The sequence below is a fragment of the Callorhinchus milii genome, unplaced genomic scaffold (genome assembly GCF_018977255.1).
Source record: "Callorhinchus milii isolate IMCB2004 unplaced genomic scaffold, IMCB_Cmil_1.0 Scaffold8, whole genome shotgun sequence".
NCBI lineage: Eukaryota > Metazoa > Chordata > Chondrichthyes > Chimaeriformes > Callorhinchidae > Callorhinchus > Callorhinchus milii.
In genome coordinates, this window is record NW_024704749.1 from 18,216,627 (window position 1) to 18,242,895 (window position 26,269).

At 44.4% G+C, this 26,269-nt stretch overlaps 1 protein-coding gene and 1 long non-coding RNA gene across 2 annotated transcripts; both read right to left on the bottom strand.

The window, feature by feature from the left end:
- Nucleotides 1–620: 620 nt before the first annotated feature.
- LOC103183008 lies at nt 621–1,827 on the bottom strand. Its single transcript, XR_488377.2, has 3 exons — nt 1,767–1,827; nt 1,141–1,230; nt 621–647 (listed from the first exon to the last, which is right to left on the bottom strand). It is a non-coding gene; the product is annotated as an uncharacterized LOC103183008 (long non-coding RNA).
- Nucleotides 1,828–15,474: 13,647 nt separating this feature from the next.
- On the bottom strand, nt 15,475–24,354 carry LOC103183100 (coiled-coil domain-containing protein 183). Its single transcript, XM_007900370.2, has 14 exons — nt 24,285–24,354; nt 23,769–23,890; nt 23,195–23,272; nt 22,506–22,673; nt 22,189–22,293; nt 21,571–21,693; nt 20,692–20,802; nt 19,470–19,548; nt 18,866–18,957; nt 18,216–18,376; nt 17,507–17,672; nt 16,912–17,037; nt 16,196–16,280; nt 15,475–15,708 (listed from the first exon to the last, which is right to left on the bottom strand). The coding sequence occupies exons 1-14, from the start codon at nt 24,352–24,354 to the stop codon at nt 15,542–15,544; spliced, it is 1,653 nt and encodes a 550-aa protein (XP_007898561.2). The 3' UTR covers nt 15,475–15,541.
- Nucleotides 24,355–26,269: the final 1,915 nt, after the last annotated feature.

Consider the following 26,269-nt stretch of genomic DNA (forward strand, 5'->3'; position numbering starts at 1 on the left):
AGGGCAGATATACTGTATTGAAAATAGAATGTTTGAGAAAATCTGAAATAAAATTAATTTCAAAGGGTGGTTGGCACTTTGGTGTAGTTTTCAACAGTGAAACGTTTTCAGACTCAGATATATTTTGTGTCTTTTTTACAAAATTCCTTCCTCCCCACTCCCAGCTGCTCTGCTTTTTAAATTATATTTCACAATCCCAATCAACTAATTAGTAAGTTACAGGTCAGATCAGGGCAGTACAAATACAACTGTTTCGCTTTGGTTTATTGAATATGAATGCTGAGCCAGCTATGAATGCATCTCTGGGACTTGATGACAGTAACTGAGGTCAGGAATGGTTTCGGGCAGGAACAAATCTCTTCTGTGAAGACTGGTTTATTAATGGGGCAGGGGCCGGAAGGAGGGATGCAGCTGAGGACAGAGTGAAGAGTGGGCCAAGGGAAACAGAAAGATTTGAGGGGAGGTGCTAATGAGAGGTAGGGCATTAGAGGAACTCAATGTCAATTAGACATTGTTGTAGAACATTTTGAAGTTTTCAAAATAAATGTGGTCATTATTTGTTAGCATCACGGAATCTCGAAGGAACCTGGCCTTTGCCATCCTTATCAATGAAACATCTTCCTCTTGCAAAGCTTCACTGGGTTCATCTGAAAAGAGACAGCAATATTTGGACAAACATTGGTCATTCAATGGCTGCGCTGAAAGGTATGTTTTGACAAGTTTATCAACCGGATGAATGCACGTTTTAGCAACATTACCCTTAAGATTGATAAATACGACATTTGGAATACAATAAAGAGATTGCTGTAACTTACAGAATACTGATCACAGTAACACATGACACAGTGACAGTCTTGTGATTTTTCTTGAATGTCTCAGAAAATGAACATTCTTGCACACCTGTACTAAATATAGTATTCATGGAATTTTAAATGAAAAAAACAATTAATTCCATGCAATTTCGTTGAATTGCTTCACGGCTTCACTTTAACAGCTACTTGAAATAACAGAGTGGCATAGTATGTGTTACACTAAGACCACCTGGTGTGCTAAAAATATAAATTTTCCATCTTTTAATGTCCAAAAGCAATCCCCTTAACTTTCACATCAAGTGGAATTTCAGCCCTATTACATACTAACCTGGACATACTGGAAGGCACTTAGAGCAGTCTGTGCCATTATCCTTATTTTCACATGCTGTTCTGCAGTCCCTCACGAGAACACCACAGACTGAAAAAGAGAGCAGCGAATAAAGATGCTGTACAATCAAAATGCTTTTGAGACGTTCTCCCAACATGAAAGGCTTTATAAATGTAAAATTATTGTTGCTGATGTACACAGTACCACCGTCTTATCACTTGACACTTATCCACAGAATAAAGAGTTTCATCTATAAAGATCCCAACTTTTGGCAGTACTGCCCTTTTACATGGTGCAAATTTTAATTTATGGGCAATTGAGATGTTTCAATTCACAGACTATATTGTAGACTATATTGACTGTGTACTTTGTGGGCAAAATGGAGCACTGGTAAGCGGGGAATCTGATAGGGAATATAGCAAATGCCACAATGAGGTGAATGATCAATTAATATTTTTTTCTGTGATAACCGTTGGACACAGGAGAAATATTGCTTGGGTGCCAAGAGAAGCTAATTCTAAATTCTTTTTGTCTGTGTATAAATTAGTCCGTATGACTCCTATCCATTCAGCTGATCATCATGAATGGCGCTTATATAAACCAGGGTAATAAGGTTGTAATCATACCACGTGATAATGAAGTCTCTGCAAAACCAGTACAGTCACAATCAGGCACATGTGGATCATCAGAATTACACCGAGGTCCAATAGATCCCGAACTGCACACTGAGAAGAAATCAGATGTAATTTAGGAAAACTAATTGAAAACAGTAAAATTGATCTGAGTTTTGAAAAGAATGCCTAGGGCTAGAAAAACACTTTACATAAAAATTGGTTATTCCTTACATGTCTTAAGGTAGATGGTTGTTTGAGGTTTTGACATTAATTTGACCCTGGAATTGAGGAGATAAAAAGTACTTCCGTCTGAAGACCCCAGTATGGCCATGCAGCTAAAACCTTCGATTAAGCATCTAGATTTTGCAAGATCCAGGGACGTTTCTGAAGGATATGTATATGGAGGGCTGCCTGCTATTCCCCTCCCTTTCTGTTCCTCAAACCAGTCCATCACTACAAGAGATGGGAAAAAAAAGGTAACTATAATTGAATTATCCACAAAATCAGGAATTGATTGAAGGTAAGGGTAATTGTTACTAAAAATAATAAAAATATCAGATTTCGTATCAAAATATCAATAAGCTGAAGTACAAAGTTGAGCAGCCAATGATAATAATACTCCTTGCATTTGATATAGCACTTAATCATGTCTTCGAGACGTCTCAAAGTGGTTTACAGGATATACTGTCAAGTGAATTGACTATATTTTGTGGGTGAAACGCGGCAACCAACTGCACACAGCAGTGTCGTGGATTGAGTGACCAATTTTTATTTTATTTCTTTGAAGGAATTATTACCCCTGGAAAAGCGATTTGCCAATTGACTAACAGCTGGATTCCTACTTACTTCTAGATAAACAGAGGTGTGTATGTGTGTGAGTAAGGTCTCTCACTTGAAGGTGAGTGCTCTAACCACTGAGCTACAGGAATTACACTACACGTATTATCCCATATAGCTCAGACATCAACTGAACAAAATACAGTCAAAATACAGTCAATTCACTTTACAGTATATCCTGTGAAGCGCTTTGAAAAGTCTCATATCAAATGGAAGTACTATATCAAATGCAAGGATTATTATTATCATTATTATCTATAGTGTGCACCTCCCAAAGCTAAGGCGATGTCCTGAAAAACGTATGTGCATTGGTGAAGCAGGTTGATTCATCAGTGACGTAATAAGATGGTTATACCAGCCACTGGTATTAGTTAGCAGAACCTTTCCAAAACACTCAGTAAAGTTCACCTTTTATAATATGCAATAGTAAATAGGAGTTAGTATCCATTGGATCATGACAATAATGTATGAATAACTGATAGTTTGGTGCAATTGTTGAGCAATTTGATGGGCATGAAATCAAGTCAAAGATAATCAGACATCCTTCAAAAGTATTGCGTGGACCATGTAAGATAGTAAACCATGTAGATGGGTAAGCGTATAGGCAAATTAAATAATGTCCACATTTAAAGTGAAAATTAGGAGGGAGATTATTTATAAGCTTCTACTAAGTATATGTATACAAAATACAGAAATTTTAAAAAGAAGTTATCAGGGGAGCCTAGAGAGAACAGATGCAAAATAAAGCCAAAACTTTGTTTCAATATTATAATAAAATTAAATAATCCTTGCATTTGATATCCTTGCTTTTGACAAGTCAGTATAATAAGAGGCCTGAAAGGGAAATTATAACCTTAGGAAACATAAAAGATGTGGAACATGGTAGTGGAAACATTTCAAAAGAAAATTAAACAATGAATAAAGACACCTAACATTTTAAATTGTACATTGATTTTACATGAAATCTAACTGATCGAGCAACAGTTTATTTCAGAGACTCATTTACACAAAACAACAGGAAAAACCTATTGCTCTGCCGCTAGCATATTTATAACAGAGTTTCAATGAGTCTCAATGCCCCACACTTACTCTTTTTTGATTTGCAAATGAATTTATTTTTTTTGGAGCACAGCGAGTCCTTTAACAGTCCACTCGTTATATCCAGCTCCACACAGTCCTTCAGGCTTCCGTCCAAAATGTCATCGCGCAAGAATCTATCAAGAATAAAGGAACATGGATCAAACTAAAACATTGGAATTCATTCAAATTGCTAACTATACTTGATGGGTTCCAAACATTTTGAAAGCCTAATAAAACTCATGCCAAGCCTTGTTATATACACCAAGTGTAGCTGACATTATTGCATATCTATATGACCTACAAATACATTATACACTATATAAAGCGCACATTGATTACCAAATTGCTACTTAGCTTCACCATTTTACTAGCATCACAAGATAACAAGCATCAACCTGAAAATATATATTTGATCCCGGGTGATCCATGTTTTGGATCAAAAAGCATAGACCTAGTCAGTGTAATACGAGTGTTACAATGGGCCTGCATAAACAATGGCTACTGGTCCTGCTTTGGGGTTTCCAAATAACCACTGATGTCACGCGTGCTAGGACCAGCTTCCTGCACATGAAGCTAGATGATCAGCCAAAAGCTCCCGAGTCTCTGGAGACCAAATTGAAAGGAGACAAAATTGATGGGAGAGAAAAATATAAAACAGAAAATAGAGAAATAAAGTGTAGACGAAACTTACGATTTAATGTCAGCCAACAGAGGTTTGTCTATTGTCCATTGAAAATCAGATTCCTGAGTACGATCATTGAGTCCAGTCCAATAGATTCCATCAAGTACAGTACCAAGCCAAATCTGTCACAAAATGAGCACTTATAGTCACTCCAATATATCCTAATATAAATGATTTCACTTCAATTTTTTGAAAAAGAAATGAACATTAGAAACAAAATGACATAAGGCGCTAAATCAAATGCAAGGATTATTATTATTCGAATGTAACACTGGCACGTCTTCAAATTTAAGATGACACATACGTCAACAAGAAGGGAAATGAGGGGTATGAGAGAGGAGATGAAAAGGAGCAGAGGCTGACATAGAGTATAGACACTGGCACAAGCCAACTGCATCATAATCCGTGCTGTATATATTAATGTATTTCTATGTAAGTTCACAGAAAATTCTTCAATTTAGTCTAAATTTTCGAAGCAGGTCTTCCACAGTTCTAAACAAGAAACCGCCTTCCAGATAAAAACTCAACAAAATTTCCACAGCCCTTCCTCAGGTTAAATTTGAAGACAGAACAGTCTTGCGGGCCAGACTGGGTGGACTTTCGGGCCGATAAATATACTAGTATTTCACCCATGGCACTTTACCATTACCTTTTCATCCACACTCTCCAGGTACAACAGTTCAGTTCCTTGATAGGCTCTGCAGAATTTTAGTGCTTCATCCCAAGTATCTGGTAAAGATGCATCCCAAAAGTAGCAGTTGTCATTCCAGGCTCGCCAGCCATTTTCTGTGGGGCAGCTTAAAGTACCTGCGGCTGCAAGGAAAAAGGGATAACAGGAACAGGTTTGGCATTATATCATTTAAAAAATCCTTACGTTTGACAGAACACCTCGTGCGTCAGGAGGACGGACGTCTCAAAGCGCTTCACGGAATATTACAGCCACCGTAAATTGGAGTGACGGTGTGTTTTGAAGGCAAACAATGGACAAACAGCCATGACGGGCACGGCCGGAGCGCTGGCTCCATTCCGACATTCCTTTGCCGAACGTGTCGCTTTGGAACAATTGGAGACCCTCCATTCCCCACCCCCCCCCCTCCACACACTCACCCCCAACCCCCCATAGGGGCCATTTCCTCCTCCTTCACTCTCTCCCCCTCCCTCGCCCCCCACTCTCCCCCCCCCCCAGTCCCACCCCCACTCTCTCCCCCTCCCTCGCCCCCCACTCTCTCCCCCTCCCTCGCCCCCCACTCTCTCCCCCTCTTCCCCCCCACTCTCTCCCCCTCCTTCCCCCCACTCTCTCCCCCCCAGTCCCACCCCCACCCTCTCCCCCTCCCTCGCCCCTCCACTCTCTCCCTCCACCCCACTCCCTCCCCCCCACTCTCCCCCTCCCTCGCCCCTCCACTCTCTCCCCCTCCTTCCCCCCCCACTCTCCCCCTCCCTCCCCCCCACTCTCCCCCTCCTTCCCCCCCACTCTCCCCCTCCTTCCCCCCCACTCTCCCCCTCCTCCCCCCTCCTTCCCCCCCACTCTCCCCCTCCCTCCCCCCCACTCTCCCCCTCCCTCCCCCCCCACTCTCCCCCTCCCTCCCCCCCCCACTCTCCCCCTCCCTCCCCCCCCACTCTCCCCCTCCCTCCCCCCCCACTCTCCCCCTCCCTCCCCCCCCACTCTCCCCCTCCCTTCCCTCCCCCCCCCAAAAAAAAACCAAAATGGCGGAGACCAGCGAGCGTGAAGAGCCCGAGGAAGGCCTGTGTCCGCCTGTGAAGGGTGTGGGGGAGAAAGATGGGGGGGGGTAGGGAGTCAGAGATGGTGGTGGTGGTGGGGAGGGGTCCCCACGGGGCCGGCGAGACCCACTCCTCACCCGCGGAGATCAGCGCCGCCGCCAACGTCGTCGCCAGAGCAGCGCCTCCCGCCATTTCCAACCGCCGCTCCGCGCCTCGTGCGCCGCACGAGCGCCTCCTCTGCGCATGCTCGGTCTAGCGCCCCCCGGCGGGTTGGTCCCTCACCGCGGGCACCGCTGGTCCTGGGCTCAGCCTCAGCCCAGCGCCCCCTGGTGGTGAGTCAGCGCCAGGCGCGGAGACCAACCCAACTCGGGGCACAAGATGGGGCAGCATCTATGGAGAGAATAAGAATGAGCCAAGGTTTCAAGGCCAGAGCGAAGGTCATCGACCGGAAACGTTAACTCCTTCGTTCGGAGACCCGTGAGCTCAGGGGTTAGAGCGCTCGCTTTGCAAGCGGGAAGACCCGGGTTCAATTCCAGACAGGTCAGGTCAGGGGCGAAACCCCGGGCAAAGTTTCCCTTACTGCCCCCGCAGCCTGGTAATAACGCCCCCGAGAAAACCCCAAGCAATAGTAAATTGGTCATTTTTAATCAACGATCGTTTGCGGCGGCGCTGCCGTGCGCAATTGGCTGCCGCGTTCGCCCACAAATATACCGTCAATTCACTTTACAGTATATTCTGGGAAGCGCTTCGGGACGTCCTCCCCACGTGAAAAGCGCTATATCCAACGCAAGGATTATTATTAATATTATTCTCTCCATAGAGGCTGCCTGACCTGCCGAGTGTTTCCCCGCGGCTCCTGGTTTTTAATTTCGGATTTCCAGCCACCCGGGTTATTTTTTTCCTGTTGCTCGCGGAGACCCAACTCCGCGTGGCCGCGGAGAGCGCGACCCAGAAGGTGCTTGTCACGCTGGGATCAGGTTGAAAGTTACGTGCGTTTGCTGCGCGTGATCTTTTAATATCGTTGAGAATATGTCCCAATCGTGAGCTCAGCGCGATTTTGCAACGAGGTCGGGCAGAAGAAATGGGAAATCACCAACATTTAATTCCAGCTAAGATACTGAAAGAGATAGGGACTTCTAACGGATGGAACCGCTGCTCAAACTTCTGACGCTGAGGCGAGAATATAATAATAATAATTCCTGCATTTGATATAGCGCCTTATCGCGTCTTCGAGACGCCTCGAAGCGCTTCACAGAATATACTGAAAAAGTGAATTGACTGTATATTTTGTGGGCGAAACGCAGCAGCCAATTACGCACAGCAGTTTTCCACCAATAGTCGTGTGGGTTGAGTGACCAAATTACGTGTTTTTTTTAAAAAAAATGTAAACAACTGAGCCAGGCTGACATCCCCATCCTCAGCACCTTTAGACGTCCTCCCGCCTTGAAAGACGCTATACAAATGTTGCTGCTGTTGTTGGAATAGAGGCACTTTACTACCAAAATACAGCGTAATACCCTGTACACTTCCCCTCCGAATGAAGAGTTGGCTTGCGTGAAAATATCTGCAGGTTCCTGTAGTCTTCTGCATCGTGTATATTCCTCCACTTGTTGGTTTGTTCACATTCCATTACCCGCAGTACTGGCTTGTCAGATTACAAAAACAGCCACAGACAACTGAAGAGAGGAGGGTTTGTTTTATGATACTGAAGCAACGTTTAATGGATTCAGTGGGATAGATTGCAATTGTATTCCTGTGTGTTTATTAGCTGGATTGACTTTTCGTCAACGTGACCGTGGTTATAGCTTCGCTCCCTGTGCAAAGATGCTGTTTAATAGCACCAGCGTGCGGGCACAACACACATTTCATTGGTTAGAACACTAATTTGCTCTTTTAATGAATTTTTTTTAAAAAAGCCCTGGCTCTTTTTTGTTTTAAATAACCCTGCATTTGATACAACGCCTAAAACATGGACATGTCTCAAAGCATTTTGCAGCAAATGTTAAACTGAGATCCAGCGGTGTTATTTGATGAATAGAAACCAAGAGTAGGAGTAAAGGGCAGCTTCTCAGACTGATATGAATTGGGATCCATTACTGTTCCCCATGTACGTAAGTCATTTGGATGTAGGAAGTTTGGCGTCAAAATTCAGCTGTTTTTTTTCTCGATTATCCTGGTATCTGACACACATGGAAATCCATCACCATGCTAAAGAATACTCAAACTAAACAGAGTTCTAGGCATCCCACCTACACCGGGAAATTCCAGAGATATTTGTTGGAATATTGGAAAGTTGGGGGGGTCTATCATAAAGAGGGTTGCAAAAAGATGCAAGAAAACATAAACAGGTGTGCAGAATGGGTAGATTGGCGGCAGATGAAGTTTAATAAAATGAAATGCAAAATGATTCATTTTGGTAGGGAGTTTATTCCCACTTATTGGTGAGACTGTAACAAGGGAGGAGGCACAAATATAAGACAGCCAGTAGCAGATCTAAAAGAGAGTTTAGGAGTGATGAGAACGTGGAACTCATTCTCACCATTCCTAAACTCCTGTCATTGAAGCAGAAAGTATTAATGCATTTAAAAGAAATGTCAATGTGTAAATGAGGGAGAAGAGAATGAAGAAAGGTATGGGTGGAGGATAGGCAGAGGTGATTAGGAAGGACTTGTGTGGAGTATAAATATAAGCACAGACTAGTTGTGTTTAATGGCTTGTTTTGGTTGTGTGGTCTCTGTAATTCTAAGCCAACATTTGAGAAGGGAGCTTCTCTCTCCTGGTGTCCTGACCAACAATCCTCCACATAAACTGTCCAGTCACTTCAAAGCTGGGACTTTGCTACAAGTACCCAGTCATGGTCACTTTGGGAGCAATGGGAATATCAGTTCTGGTATTTACCCCTTGACTCAGCTGTTGACAAGTCAAGCAGAAACTCACACTTTCACTCTTATTTCACAAGGTGATGGGAGTAGATCCGAGACAAGTACAAACAAGAGGCAATGTGCACAAATACAAATTGGGAACTGATGGATTGGAAGTGACAGCACCCTGTGAAAACTTGCCCAAAAACCTTCCAGTCTAAATTCATTTGGGCGCGGTGCGATTTGTTTCCAACAAACTGCTAAGGGCTTGGAATACATTTGGCCATTGCATTATTTTCCGAGCAGTTGAAAAAACACTGAAAAACAAATCTCACAGGAGGGCGTGGCACTCTGCTCGTGTTTGAAACGCGAAAAACGTTGAGGCATCACTGCCCATTGCCACTAATGAATGCTCAGAATCGATTGCCCTTTCCACGATCGGTACACAGGCTTTCAGTATTAAGATTTTCTTTTCCGAGTTTCCTTGAACTTAACTTTGGATTCTGGTTTGCAGTGCAAATGTCACCTGGGTCGTGTTTTTGATGTGATCTTAAGACTATATCCTTTGGGACGCGCTTTGCGACATGAAAGATCCCCGATATGAAAGGCGCTACACCAAATGCAAGTTCCGATCGCAGCTTGGCTCAGTTGGTTGCACTCTCATCTGCTGGGCAGAAGGTTGCGGGTTGAATCCCCACTTTGAGCTCATAGTCCAGGCAGACACTTCCGTGCATTGCAGGGGGGGAGTGCATTGCATTGTCAGAGCTGCTGTCCTGTGCAGGTAGACATTACACTGAGATCCCCCTCTGGCTGTTTGGGTGGACATTAAAGATCCTGTGGCACTATTCAAAAGGAGAAAGGAGTTTCTCCTGGGGTCCATTCATTTCCCGGCTGTGTGGGGGACATTGCTGTGTGCAAATCGGCTACCGCATTTGCGTACAAAATACACAGTCACTACACTTCACAGTAAAATCCAGTGAAGCACTTCGAGACATCCTCCCGTTGTGAAAGGTATACCAAACACAAAATTGAAGGATTATTAATTACTTGTGAAGTGCTTTTTAGGGTCGTTTGACATTTTAGGTGCAGTATCAAACATGAGGATAATTATTGTTATTGTGAATATTCAACTGCAGGATCCTGAACAGTGAGCACAAGAGACAGAAAAACAAAGACCGTCACCTGCTAAGGGGCGGATCAACTGGTTAAATAGAGAGGCAGTGCTGGAACTACAGCGAGAGATAAACAGCTCGAGGCAAGCTGACAGTCTGAACACACCAAGAGCAAGTGAAGGGCTGACAGCTGATCGAGGCACAAGTAAACACATCAAAGTCCCAAGCTAACAGATTTAAGACCTTCAAAAATTGCTTGATACAAACTGGCTTGAGGTAAGCTTTATTCGCTGACTGCATTCAGGAGTTGGCTCCGTGTAACACTCTCTGCCTTGCCTTCAGCATATTTTATTTTGCTTTATTTTCTATCGCTAAAAGCATGGAATTCAGGCGTCAGAGTCTGTCAGCCTGGCTCAGTCGCTCGCGCTCTCACCTCTGGATCAGAAGGTTGTGAGTTCAAGCCCTGCGTTGGGGACTTTGAGCTCACAGTCCAGGCTGACGCTCTAATGCAGTGCTGAGGGAAGTGCTGCATTGTCTTTGGTAGATGCTAAACCGAGGTCCTATCTTCAGAGTAAATCCTGCAACAGTAAACAGCTACTGCGGGAAAGGGTTAACTGGAGTGTGAACAAAACAGCTAGGGTACAATAATAATGATCCTCGCATTCGGTACAGCGCCGTCCACATCGGGAGGATGCCCCACGGTGTTTCACAGGATATACTGTAATGGGCAGTGACTGTAAATTTGTAGGCAAAAGCAGCAACTAATTTGCGTGCAACATCCTACAAAACAGCCATGGAGTGAGTAACCATTTTTATCTGTAAAGGATTTTTGGCCAGGACACCGGGAGAGAGAGAAACGCCCTTCACTTTTCAAATAGTGCTGTGGGATCTTTAACGTCCACTTGAACAGGCAGATGGGACCTCGGTTTAACATGTCATCTGAAAGGACAATGTCTCCACCAATGCAACGCTCCACTAGAACTGTTTTCCGTTGTCAGTTTAGACGATAAGAGCATCGGGGACTGATGCACTGAGGACGTGTTGGGCTGGATTTCTAAATCAAATGAATATATGCTTGAAGGTAGTGTGTACGTGTGTGTGTGTGCGCGTGTACTTAAATGAGTCACAAAACTGTAATATATAGGTTTGCCCTAAACTTGGCTGGACTTTCTCTGCCCTCATTGCTTTCCTCTATTGATGTAGGTGTGGAAAAAAAGGTGATGCAAAAAGTTATCCCTTTGGACGGGAAACAGAGCACCATGTTCTGTGCTGTACTGGGAGAAGCAAATTCTCAGAGCGACACACAGCCTCCATCAGAGCTCACCCTGAACCAACACGGTAAAGGCACCTCCGCGCCTCCTCTTCCTCATTGCTGCTGGATCGAAGACCTCAGCCGCCTGAGCCTGCCAGCGGCCCGTCAGTACAAACCCATGATGGAGGGGCCTCCTCCCTGTCACGTGGCTCAGAGAGGGCACCCTTTCAACAAGCTGGCCATCACTCTGTGCGCTACGCTCTTCATCATCATGGCAGTCACCCTGTTTCTGTGGAATTACCACTGCACCGTGGTGCAGCAGCTGTGTAACTATGACACCGATAATCACCCCTTGCAGGTCACCCGGACACTAGCCCCCGACCTCCTGGTTCAAGAATCCGTAGCATCCTTATAGCTGCTACCTTCCAGCCACTAATAATAATAACCCTTACGTTTGATGTAGCGCCTTATCACATCGTTCAGACGTCTCAAAGGGCTTATAATAACAACAATAATCCTTACATTTGGTATAGTGCCTCGTCACATCGGAAGGACGTCCCGAAGTGCTTCAAAGGATTTGCTGTTGAATGAAGTGACTGTGTATTTGAAGGTGCACACGGCAGCACAATTACGCACAGCAATGTCCAACAAACAGTCGTAGATTGAGTGACCAAATTATTATTCTTTAAGAGGAATTATTAGCCTCAGAAAATGATCCACCAGTCGACTAATAAACAGGTTCCTACTTACTGCTAGATAAACAAAGGGTTGTGGAGTAAGGAAACTTACCTAAGGTTATACGTCGCCTGGGTCCTCTCACGTTAACACAGATCATATCTTCCTTTAATTTACTCTGCCTGCATCTGCCACCAACACCACTGAACCACACGACCGACTCAGTGCTATTAGAAGCACCTGAGGTTTTTCCCCTTACGTTGCTCCCAATAACTTATGAGCCACCCATATAATAATAATAATCCTTGCATTTGATATAGCGCTTTTCACGTCGGGAGGACGTCCCAAAGAGCTTCACAGAACACACTGTAAAGTGAATTGACTGTATATTTGTGGGTGAACGCGGCGGCCAATTGCGCACAGCAATGTCCCACAAACAGTCGTGGATTGAAAATGACCAATTTTATTATTGTTTTTGGTTTTGGAGGGATTATTATTAGGCTCTGTGTGGAGTAAGGAAACTTGCCCAAGGTTTCGCCCTCTGCCTGGAATTGAACTCAGGTCTCTCGCTTGCAAAGCGAGTGCTCTAACCACTGAGCTACAGGACTACACATGTACCGACTGGTTAAGGTCCTTTAGCTTAGAGCAAGTATGCACCCCACATACCTAATGCGTTGCTTCAGTTGACTATCTTTCCTGGCTCCTGTTGGAACTTGTTGTATCATATAAAGGAATCATACCTTGGCTCTGTACAAATGGCTCTCTTCCACATAAACCAGGTAACAATGTACAAAATTTGGCTTTATTTTCACACGAGGAAAAATGAGACGTGCTTTTATGAGCTGTAACGCACAAAAAAATCTCACTTTGTTACTACCTCTTATAATATTTTAAATACAAATTTATTTCAAATACTGAAATTCCACCTGGTCTTAACCTCTGAGACCGTTTTGTCTTAAACGTTAAGATGGCTCAGAGCGGTGGTAAAATTCTTAAATGGTAAACCACTGAAATGGCAGAGTATAAGGTTGAGAGCCAAGCTATAATCTACCAATGTTTGATTGCCCTGTTAACCTGTCTGGAGGCTCAGTGATTCCCTTGTTATGATAGGTGAGCTATTCTGGAACTAAAGCTATTCGCCTCCTGACACCCCCGCTCTGCTTTCAAAACCCTTTCCTCTTTCACTGCCCCTTCGATCAACTCCTTTCCTCGCCTTCCGTCTCTGCCAAGCTGCTTTGAGTCAATTATTCCCACGAAAGGCTGTGCAAACTGTTATTATTCACTTAATTTATTGAGGAAAGGAGATTTTCACCCCACCTTGCAGATTAGAGCTCTTGTTGTTGGCCAACCGGTTTTCTGAGAAACCTGGTCAAGTATGCAAAAAACAGACAGACATCCAAACATTTCCACGGACACATGGAATATTCCCGTGTCTGGAATGGAATGCACTCTCTCTCCCCGGAGGCAATCTAACCTGTTTACCTAATTCCAGAGAGTATCGTGTAAGCTAAAAAGAGCAGAGGGAGAATTTTAAAGGAGAGATTACAGAGGTAGCAAGGGAAACAGAGGTTGCAAACGCAATGACGTGGTTCAGTGCTCTCGGGACACCGCACTGTTGTTGATCTGATGATAGCTCATCTGATACTGTTCAAACCCTCGCATTTAACCCTTAAGACAACAAGTGCGGAGAGGTGATTATTGATGCTATGTACTTAACCACTGGACATGAGTGCTTCGCTTCTGTGCACTCAGTTAAATGTTGTGTGATTTGATCTTTAGTTGTATGATCCTAGTGAATAAAAGTGGATTAGTTACACTGAATCATGCCTTGATATTTCTTGGGGAGAAAAGGGTTGAACGTTTCATCTCCTGACCTGTGACACCTCGTTCATCCTAAATTATGTGGCATAGAGAGCTAATTGTCAGCACTCTGAGGCACTGCCTTATGTGAAGAGCGCTGTGTAAATGCAAGTTATTGTTGTTGTTGCTATCTGCACTGATTGGGACCGGCCCCCCCAATAAGCAAGTAGTGCGGATAATTGAACATCACACAAAACTGACCACGGTTGTATCTAAACAAATTTTCCATCAGGGATTAGACTTTCTTTGTTGTCCAAGTATGTTCCAGCCCTTTTCACTGCGACTCTCTCAGCCCTTTTCTTTCTCTACCACTCTATCTTTCTCTCCATCTCTTCATGAGTCTCTCCAGTTTTCTCTCGAACTTTCTCTCTATGTCTTTCTACAATTTGCTCTTATACCGATCTCTTTTTCTCTATCACTTTATCTCTACCTATCAATTTATGACTTTCTATCACTTTCTCTCCATATATATATTAATAATAATCCTTGCATTTGATATAGCGCCTTATCACTTCGTTGAGGCGCTTCAAAAAGCTTCACAGAATATACTATAAAGTGAATTGACTGTATATTTTGTGGGCGAAATGCAGCAGGCAATTCCGCACAGCAGTCCCGCAAACAATCATGGGTTGAGTGACCAAATATTTTCAAATATATTTTGAAGGGATTATTTCTCCTAGAAAGTGATCCGACTAACAACTGGGTTTCTATTTACTGCTCGGTAAACAAAAGCGTGCGAAGTAAGGAAACACGTCTAACTTTTTGCCCTGGATATATATATGTAATATATTATATTTTTGCCATTACAAAGTCAAGTAATTTCTGCACCTTTCTTTCAAACTCAACTGCTTAAAGATCATGAATCCGCACATTCCCATTTAACAAAAGTATAGTCACATCTGTCACATTCCACCCCTGGCTGTGACTTTGCTGATCAGGTGAATTTCAGAAGGAAAGTCCATCTGTACAACATGAAAAACAAAAGGAAATCCTGTACCAGGGCTCACTGTGTGTGACTGTGTCCAGCTCAGCTCATATGTATAATTGGGATAGTGCTGACAATATTTTCCTTGTATTGCTGTTCATTGATTTAACTGCACTCATCTGAGCTTCTGATCTCGAGTCACTTAAAGGCTTAACACCCCAAGCAAAATGCTGGCGAAGCAAATTCCTTCTGGCAGGATTACCAGCAGAGCAAGTATGTAAGAGCTCCATCAACAAACTGAGTTGATTATAATAATGAACATCAGAAACAATCAAATAACAATCGAAGTCCTGTAGCGTAATGGTTAGATCGCAAGGGTTCGATTCCCGGGCAGGGCAAAACCTTTGCCAAGTTTCCTTACTCCACGTGACTCTGTTTACTTAGCAGTAAGTAGGAACCCAGTTGTTTTGGAGGATCGCTTTCTGGAAGTAATAATCCCTTTTAGAAAAAAATGTGGTCACTCAATCCACGACTGTTTGTGGGACGCTGCTGTGCACAATTGGCTTCTGCATTTCACTCACAATATGTACAGTCAACTCACTTTAACAGTAATATTCTGTGAAGCGCTTTGAGACATCGCGAAGGCAAGCTATTTTTTCCAGCCTCTTATTCCCATAACAATCACGGAAAAAGCCAGCTGTGCTAACAACTACTGGATTATTTATTGGCATGGTACATTTTGCACGGCACACATATATATAGCCGTGTCAAAGCCAATTTCAAACTAAAAGTTACATTTTACTTTATTTTTACCAAGGTATCGCTTGCGGCCCATCTTTTTCGTTCGCCTCACCACTCGCGTCTTGTCTTGAACTAAGCGCTCGCTACGTCTTTTAACGTCTTCTCTCGTAATCACCCCTTCATTCTGAGCGCTCATGAAGTCTAATTCTTCTGGTTAAAAAAAGAAAACACACAGGAGGGACAGTCAACCAGGCCATCGCGAGGTGTTGTCGTGCACTTCTACAGGACAATGTTATAGCCTAGTGGTTTGGGACCATAAATGCAGAGCACCACCCATTGTTATAAAGGGGCACCCAGAAAAACGGCCATTGATCAGCACTTCCAGGTCATCACTTCCTGGGTGCAGGAAGTTGGAAGTATTATTTCTCCCTCCTCACCCCAGGAGAAACTCCCTTTTTTTTAATATCGCCACAGAATTTTTTAACGTTCATCTGAAGGGGCAGTCAGGCACCCTGATCCAAAGGACGGCACCTGTAACAGTGCAGAGCAGCCCTCAGCACTCCATTGGAGCGTCCACCTAGACTGTGAGCTCGAGGTCTGTGACATGGGGCTCGAACCCACAACCTTCTGACTCGGGGGCGACTGAGCCAGGCTGTGATTGTGTCGTTGACATTTCAGTGAGAGCACGAGCACTTACCCTGATATTCTGTAACTTCTGATTCGAAGACCACGTTTTTGTTGCGTGGATGTTGACCAAATGAAGTCTCGAGGTACTCCTTTAGCTAAACATGTCAAAACAGGACAAGCGGAAGTTTAACTTCAAGGGTCGATCTCAGAGTTATTCGGTAACAATAATAATCCTAGAATTTGTTGTAGCGCCTTTCACAATGGGAAGATGCCTTAAAGTACTTCACCGGATTTAAGGTAAAGTGTAGTGACTGTATTCTGTAGGTAAATATGCAGCCAATTTGTGCACAGCAATGTCCCACAAACAGCCTTGGAGCGAATGACCAATTTTATTTGGGGGATTGTTGGCCGGGTGAGAGAAACTCCTTTCTCTTTCTGACTAACGCAGTGGCATCTTTAACGTCCACCTGAACAGACACAGACGAGACCTCAATTTCGTGGCTCATCCGAAGGTCAGCACCTCCGGCAATGCCATACTTCACTGAAGTCTCCGAATAACACTCAGTGGAAATGAAGCGAATGTTATATCGGTAAATGTGGCAGCTAAATCCGTATTCCATAAACATCGATAAGGTAGATGACTTCGAGAAAAGATTCGGGATGAGGAGAGGGATGTAGATCAGGATAAACTGGGAAAAAGGCTCCACGTATCTTTATGAAATCGCACTGGGATGGGGGGGGGGGAAGAAGTGGGTCTTGTCATAAATCATATCAGAACGAGCGTACCTTGTCGTAATCACTTTCAATCCAATTGGAGCGTTTGAAATCTGCAGTCATCTCGATCAGGTGAAGCAATTTCTTTTCGCAAATTTGCAGTTTTTCCTCGGGATCCTGGGGTATGATGATCGGCGCCTGGTGCAACAGACAGAATCACTGTGAGATTCCTCAAGGCAATCTCTTCCCAATTCATCTGATTAAAACTTCAGCTCGCTGCCCCTTCAGGACTATATGGACAGAGTGAGGTCAGGTTGTCCGCTTTACTTTGATTGCTCGGTGTGTGTGTGGGGTGGGGGGGGGGGCGGGGAGAGGGGTGATACAGTCTCCTCTCGCTGCTTAACGTGATTGTGTGCCTATTGTGTGTTTTACACTGACTGTGTGTAACAGTGACTGTGTGTAACACTGACTGTGTTTGTGTCCGTGTCTCGCACACATTTCAAGCACTCTGGGACACTACTCTGCGTGAGAGGCGCTATATAAATGCAAGTTGTTGTTGTTATTGTTGTGTGTGTGTGACATTGCCTGTGTGTGTGGGTGTGTGTGTGTGTGTGTGTGAGACACTGCCTCTGTGTGTGTGTGAGGCACTGCCTGTGTTTGGCCATACCTCGACATTGAGGTCGATGCTGTACAGAATGAAGTACAGGTTGTCGATCCCATTCTGAATGTCGAGAAGCAGCTGTCTGTTCACCAACATCCTGGACATTTCCAGATTCAATTTATCTTTTTTTTTCTGTACCTGGTCCATGGCTTCCTTCTTTATCTGTAGAAGACTAACAACAATAATATAATAATTCATCATTGTTAATAATGGCCATCTCTGGAAGACTAACCAAACAATAGTGCAATAACCATTTATGTAAGTGTGTGACTGTGTATTTGGTGGGCAAAGACGACAGCCAGGGAGCAGGTAATAATAATAAATAATAATAATAATCCTTGCATTTGATAGGGCACCTTATCACGGTGTTGAGATGTCTCAAAGCGCTTCACAGGATGTACTGTAAAGTGAATTGACAGTTTGCGGAACACTGCTGTGCGCAATTGGCTGCCACGTTTCACCCACCAAACACGCCATTTGCCATCTTTTCTACGAATCGCTTTGCGACATCTCAAACGATGTGATGAAGCGCTATATCAAAAGCAAGGATTAGTATTACTGTAATAATAGCAGGAGAACAGCTTCCAAATGGAGACTGGATTGAAGAATTCTCCACGTCTCGGCATAATCTTTAACCAAAGGATCCCGCCGGGCGATACTGAACGGCTTTAGGCCTCACGCCTGAGTGAGTTCAGAGACATTATTTATCTTATACCTGGTCGTGTTGGCATCGGAGTCAAATTTGAGCTCGGCGTGTCTCAGCAGAAGCTTTTCAAAGTTGACTTTCAGCTCCTTGCGCTTGCGTTTCTGTTGCATGATCTTCCATTTCAGGTACTCGCTGGTGCTGTACTGCGCTTGGATCCTCTTCTGAATGTCCTGGTTACAATACACACACACCGCAGGAAATGGGATCAGAACTTTCCAGTTACAATAACACGGCTGTGCTCCCAAGAACACGCTGGCCTGGGGCACACAGTGGCACTTTCAGCCCCTCGAGCCTGTGTCGTCATTCTACAGTAAACCTCACACAAGTCGTATCAGTCGGGACCATATGTTTAATACGTCTTATGCATAGTGTGAATTGTATCAAACTTGCATAGAATATAGAGATCAGACTTAGGCGAGTTTTACTGCATCAGATCATGGGTTGATCTGTACTTCAACTCCATTTACCCACCTTTGCTCATTATCCCCTGCTATCCTTACCTAACAAAAATCTATCGACTGAACTGGAGTACGCCTCACCTGGGAACACACTGGACTGGGAGACACGTCATGGAAATTCCCGTGCGCAAGTTTGCTGGAACCCGCAATGGTTCTCTACGTGTGTCAGGCACCTGGCCGACCAAAATAAGAAACGTTTACCTCTATCTTTGAGCAGTTCAGCTGTTCCATCGCCTTGTTGATTTCCTGCAATATGTAAACTTGATGATTGTCCCGCGGCTTTACAACCTGATCTGTACAATGACACAAGTTTGAATAAAGGTAATAATAATAATAACAATACTCCTTGCATTTGATATAGCGCCTTATCACCTTGTTTGAGGTACCTCAAAGAATACACTGTAAAGTGAATTGAGTGTATAATTTGTGGGCGAAACACGGCAGCCGATTGCGCACAGCGGCGTCCCTCAAACAGTCATGGATTGAGTGACCAAATTATTATGTATTTCTTTTTTAATATGCATTAATTCTTTTTGAAAGGATTGCTAGTTAATCCTGGAAAGCCATCTGCCAATCGACCAACAGGCGAGAGTGCTACCACTGCGTCAGGCTGACCCAAAAGCGGAATAAAATAATTTTGGGGGAAAAGAAAAGACAAAAAGGTGAAAAACTACATAAACGGCCCAACTGGCAGTAACTTATTTATATGAAAAAAAGTTTGAAACCCTCAAACCTTCTCCTACCACCAGCACAGTGTATCCCTCCCAGTTGATATCTCTGTGTGTATTTTACAGCGCCCAGTTACCTTGAGAGGCAGACTTTGGTGATTTAGGGCTGCTGTTGCCTGAATGACCGGTACTGGTTCGAAGGGAAGAAACGTCAATCTGAAATAACAAAAATATTTGATTACTAACAGGTGTATCACATGGCAATAGCCTGGCTTCTACACATAGAGCGTGTTGCAAGGGGCAATTGCAGGACGCATGCCGGGATTTTTTCCTTTACCCAGAGATCCTCCGCCTCGCCTGCCCCGCCATTAATGGGCAGGCCTTCAGCTACTCTGCCTCCACCCTCTGGAACTCCATCCCGCAGTCCCTCCACCTCATCCCCTCCATTGCCTCCTTCCAGTCCCGTCTCAAGACCCTCCTCTTCGACCGTGCCTTCGATCACCCTTCTTTCCCCCCACCCCCTGCCCCCCACCCTCTCCGATCCCCAATCCCCAGCTCGGGTCTGAAACACTGATTGTCCAGCACTTTGGAACATCCTCCTGACGTGAATGGCGCTAGACAAATGTAATTTTGTTGTGGTTGTAATCAGAAGTTTCCTGTATTAATAATCCTCACATTTTACATCAAGTCAAAAAGATATTCAAAAAAACGTTGATTAAAAAAAACGTGACCTTAGCACATTGTGTTCGACACGTCTGAAAGTGCTTCACAGGATATGCTGTAAAGTAATGTGACTGTGCGTATGTTTGTGGGTGAAATATACAAATCAGCGTCCATTGGCAACTGGTTTAGCAAAACGAACATACTGCAGGTGCGGGTAATAATAATAATAATCCTGGCTTTTGATGTAGCGCCTTATCACGTCTCGAGAAGTCTCAAAGCGCTTCATAGAAGATACTGTAAAGTGAATTGACTGTATAGTTTGTGGGCAAAACACAGCAGCCAATTGCGCACAGCAGCGTCCCCACAAACAGTTGTGGAGCGAAATCCTGAATGCTCAGGAAATACGATGGGCCAGTGATCTCAGATCTTTCCTCCAACGGACACTTTTTGTCCATTTCTTGCTGTGTGTAAACTATAAATGTAATTTCAGGGCAGATTCACGTACACGTTCAGCTGGAATCAGTCCTTGTGTATCTACCCATCTGTAGTGCTAACCGCTTACTGTCAAGTCTTTGGAGACGGCCTGAATTTATGGTGTCCTCTAGAGCCGATGCTTAGAATTGCAACCGCACGATTTTTTTTAAATCAGACTTCTTTACCCCTCAGAGTAAGTACGTAACATGTGGCTGGCCTTACATGCTTCATTGCGTATCTCTCCAGGTTGAGTATTTTCCTCTTGTTGATTAGTATTGTTTCCCTCTTCTTCTTTTCCACAACGTACGACTTCTCCAGAACGTCCAGCTCGATCTCAAGGCAACAAAATTAAAATTTAATCATAGTGGAAATACGTCCTCCTGCCCTGCTCCTCTGCTAACCCAGACTTGCTGCTCATCCCCTGCCCACTCCATCTCACCGTCGTTGACCAAGCCCTCAGTTCCTTCGCCCCTAACCTCTGCAACTTGCTCCCTTTTGCCTCCCTCTTTTTTTTCTTTCATTCCTGCCTCAACTCTTATTCTACACTAATTACTATGACCACCTCCCACTAACCCCCCATCTCCTTTGCGCAGTATCCAATCCCTCTCTGTAAAACGCTCCAAGATATGATCCAATGTGAAGGGCACTATACAGTGAATCTGAAGTCCTTACTCATTAAGTTTTTAATTATGTTATTTTTTTGAAGACAACATTGGTAGACAGTGTGCAGCTGTTTCTACACGGCATGCAGTTTGAACATCTCATATATAGCAGTCAGTAGGAACCCAGTTGTGAGTGGATTGATGGATTGCTTTCCGGGGATAATAATCCCTTAAAAAAAATAAAAGAAATAAAAAAATATATCCTCAATCCACGACTGTTTGTGTGTAATTGTTTGCAATATATTCCGTAAAGCACTTTGAGACATCTCAACAGGTTGATAAGGAGCTATATCCAATGCAAGGATAATTATTATTATTAATATTATTATTATAAACCCATGAGTAAGGACTTTTGATTCAACCTATGTAAATGCAAGTAGTTGTTGCTAGTAAAATCGAAAGTCATTGCACAAGGCGCTGGAGCACCTTTTGTCCTTACCCACATGTTCTTCCGAGCTTCTGCAGCGTTCTTGGACACCAGAGCCAGAGCTTCCAGCTCTCGCTTGTGCGCCTCAACGATACTGTCAAAGTCATCGATCCTCTGAGGGATGTGCACGGATTCCTAGCAGCCGTACAAAAACAATCACGGAACGGGCCCCAATTAAGAGGAAATGAGGTGCATTACGTTTATACAATGTATAGTTTGGAACACAACACATCAAGCGACTGCCAGGAGGGTGGAAGGTGAACTAGATGGACCTTATTCTTCTTTTGCCAGCAAATTCTTATGTCCTTATGAGGGAGAAGGGAATAGAGAGAGGGGAATCTACTATGTGGCCTCCAAACATCAGCGTAGACTAGTTGGGCCGAATGACGTGTTTCCGTGCTCTATCACTGGTTTAGGCTGAAACCCAAAGTGAACAGCAAGACATGGGGACGTGGGGCTTGAACTAACAACCTCCTGACACAAAAGCAAGGGTGTGAGCAAGGAGGGTAAAGGCGGGGAAGCGGTGGGGTTTAGAGGGTGGAACTGAAGCAAAAGTTTGGGTGATTGTGAGTCCTAGAGGAGGAGGCGAGACAGAGAAAGGCTTCTCTCTATTCCTCCCCGCTCACTCACCTCCTGCAGACAGTCCAGTATGTTCTGGTACATATTATGTATCCTTTCAGCAACTTGGACTTTCGTGTCCATCTTCTCGATTTTATTCTCGATCTGACGGATCAGCTGCAGAGGAGAAAACAGGTTGCGGCATTGCTACAATGTGTGGGTAAAAAAAAATGCGGTCACTCAATCCACGACGGGACACTGCTGTACGCAATTGGCTGCAGCACTTTGCCCACAAAATACACAGTCAATCTACTTAACAGTATATTCTGTGAAACTCTTTGAGGCGTCTCAACGACGTGAAATTATTATCATCATTGATGACAGAATACCTGTAAGTTGTTGGCTTCTATCACGTCAGGAAGGCTCTCCTTTTTCACCGACTTCAGTGTTTGAATGAGGTCCAGCAAGGTCTTCTCTCGCTTTTTGACCTCGTAGCAGCTTATGTTGTAATTGTTCACGGTGCTGTACACATGGCGGTTGAGCAGATCCTTGGTATTCTGGGGAATGCAAAGAGATTGCAGGGTTAAATGAAGAGATAATAATGATAATCCTCCCCATGTGATGTAGCATTCAAACGTCTCAAAGCGCTTCACACAATATACCGTAAATTGGATTGACCGTGTATTTTGTGGGCAAAACGCAGCAGCCAATTATACTTCACATCACTGCAAGAGTGAGGGAGTGTGAAGAGGCATCCTTGCATTCGATACCGACCTATGCAGATGAAACATTTCAAAGGGGGTCACATCAAACACAAAAACAGGAAACATAAGAACGTAAGAATTGCAAGACGAAAGAAGACCAAGGTCCATCCAATTCGCATGGACATGTCATGTCCCAAACTGTATAGTGTGATATCATTTCCTAAAATAAGTCCATCGAGTTTGCTTCTGAAAGAGGAGAAGGAAGGAGGCCATTCAGCCCAATGAGCCTGTTCTGCCAGTGTATTAGAGGACGGCAGATCTATTGGTCCTGTTTCCCAGCTCAGACCTCTGTGTGGAGAGACCAGCCTTCTTACCTCAACGGAGCTTCGAGCCAAGCATGCTTTCAGCTTCTTGCGATCCTGACATTCCAGAGCGATGAAGTCCTGAACCACCTGGAGGAGAACAACAACAACAATATTGTGCCCTTCATGGGGGATAGCGTCCCGGAGCGCTTGACATTGGCGGAGTCTGACCCCGAGCCAGCGGGTGCAGGAGGGAGTAGCAGCCAATTTGCAAGCAGCAATGTCCCACAAACAGCCATGGAGTGAGGGATCAATTTTATTTGGGGGATTGTTGGCCAGGACCCCGGGAGAGACAAACTCCCTTCTCTTTCCAAACAGCTCCACGGGATCTTTAACATCCACCTGTCCAGAAACAGACGAAACCTGAGTTTACCGAGGCATCTCATGGACGGCACCTCTAACAAAACAGTGCTCATCCAATGTTGCATTATAGCCGCAACCTGGACTATGGGCTCAAACTCCCCATCGCAGAAATTGAAGCCACAACCTCCGGATCTACAGCCAAGAATGTTACCCCCTGAGCCAAGCTGACACTCAAATACCTAATGGAGATGCTGCAGGATAGCTGTGATTCCATCTGACTCACCCGTCCGGCTTTCCTATAGTCAATGTGCTCCTGAAGGACATCTTTGCGAAGTTGATGGAGTTTCTCTGAGTTCTGAACTATATCTTTCTCTGATGATTGAAAGTAAGCGTTCTTGTATTTCTCTGAAAACGAAGTGACGGGAGATTTGTTAGAACCACAACGAGCAAGCCTTAAGACTGTCGCCCTAAAGTGTAAGATTGTGAAAAGTTGTTAAAAAAATTTCTTTGCAAGAAAATTCAGCTTCAAAATCTAGCCATTCTTCAGCCCCATCCAATAGTAAAAGTGAACCAAGTTTAGCATAAATTTGATGCTAGATTAAATTTGGACCCAAGTAGATTTTTTGTCCAAAAAGCTCTTGCAGGAGAGATGGACTCCAGCATCAAAGCTTTCCAAAACTTGGCATTTTCCTGTCCGATTTCCTGAAATAATAAGATATCGTGTTAATTTCTCTCCATTGACAATCTGGGCGCGACATTTGCCGAATGTACACACACGGGGTTGGTGTTAAATGGCAACCTCTCAAATAGACTTTGTTCCTCAAGTCCAAGATCCGATCTTTAGTACTCCATTCTTTGAAACACGACATTCTCGCACCTCGATCTGTGGCACACAACTACAGAATAAAGGATCTCACCCTGGATGGAGCTCAGGCTTGTAGACCTTCCAAATGCATGTCACACAGCCGCTCTGTCACCTCACAAGGCCCACTCTAACAACAATCCCAGACAGGTTCAATCAGAGAGAAGCGGAATGCATGGCTAATTGATCACCTGGACCAAGGATTGTGGGCCTGAGTCACAGCTGGATATAGTCTGCGAGTGCCATGGGCTGAAACTCGCCACAAAACTGATCCACCTTTTGGAAGCTGAGAAGCTTCAGCAGTTGTTACTTAGCTGGTTAAAAAAAAATTGGTCACTCAGTGCACTAGAGTTTGTGGGACAGCCAATTGAATCCAGCATCGTCCCACAAATAGTTGCAATCAAATGACTAAGTTGGTATTATTTTATTTGTCTAATAATAATATAATAATAATAATCCTTGCATTTGATATAGCGCCTTATCATGTCTTTGAAACATCTCAGAAGTAGGGAGGAGCAAAACCACGGAGGGCTTTGAAAGGTGAGGACAAGGATCTTGAACTTGATCCTCTGGGGGTTGGGGAGCCAGTGAAGTGGGCAAGGATGGGGGTTTGTGACATTTCTGTCCCCTTAAGGCCACTGGGATGGACCAACGAGATCACAATGTCATTGTGACGGTGCATGTGTCGAAGCTGCTTGCCTTTTGCAGCGCATACTACAAGGGAACAAAGACAAACAGGAAGACAAGAAGGCCACTCAACACATCGACCTGTCCCACCATTTTATCAGCAGATCTTTTAATCCCAAAACCCGTCCTTTCACCACAGCTTTTAAGACCTCTACTATCCAAGTCTCTCTGTCTATCTCGCTTCAAAACACCCCAATTAATTCCAGCGCTACAGCTTTCTAGGGCAGAGCATTCCACGTCCTCATAAGCCTCTGGGTGAAGAAATGTTTTTGACCTGATCTCACTTCTAACCATATTTAGCTCTGAGGCAATTCTTCAATTCCAAACTGTTTCTCAAAGCAATTCGCGGCATTCCATTGCTCATAATTCATAACACACATGCACACCCCCTCTCCAAGGCACATGTGGCAGATTATGTTTATTCAAGTGGTGTAATGTTCGCAAATTGTTCAAATCACTTGTCTCAAACTAAAAAAATGCCTGAAATTATTTTGGCTCCAATAGTGAGATGCTGGGGAGGCTGACAAGCAAGGAGTTTGCACAGTCGAGCCTGGATGTTATGAATGTGTGTACGAGGGTCTCGGTGACCTGTGGGGTCAGACGGTTGTGGAGCCGGGCGATGTTGCGGAGGTGGGGGAAGACAGAGCGGGTCATGGCAGGGATGTGGGTTAGAAAGGATAGTTGAGGGTCAAACAAGACGCCAAGGTTCTGGACTGGCTCAGTGAGGTGGAGGGAGCATCCTTGGATGGTGGTGCTGTCAGTGCCTGAGGTGTGGAGGTGCTGACGGGAGACAATCAGGAGGGCCTCGGTCTTGTTGACATTCAATTGTAGAAACTTAGCTCTTATCCAGGACCTGATATCTGACAGACATTCTGTCAGCACAGCAGTGGTCCTGGAGTCAAGGGTGGAGGCAGAGAGGTAGAGTTGGGTGTCATCCACATGTGGAAGTTGACCCCATGTCTGAGGATGATGTCACCAAGAGGGAGCATATAGATAGATATTGAAGAGGAGGGGACGAAGGAAAGAGCCCTGAGGAACACCGCACAAGATGGTGCGGGGGCCAGAGGAGAAACCGTTCATGGAGATGAAGTGGAGACAGTGTGAGAGGTACGATCTGAACCAGTCAAGGACAGAACCAACAACGGAAACCCGATTGGAGGGGCTCGTGAAAGGAATGGCGAGAGAGGAAGGAGCAAATGGTAGGGATCAGTGCTGAAACAAGTAATGGAGTCTCT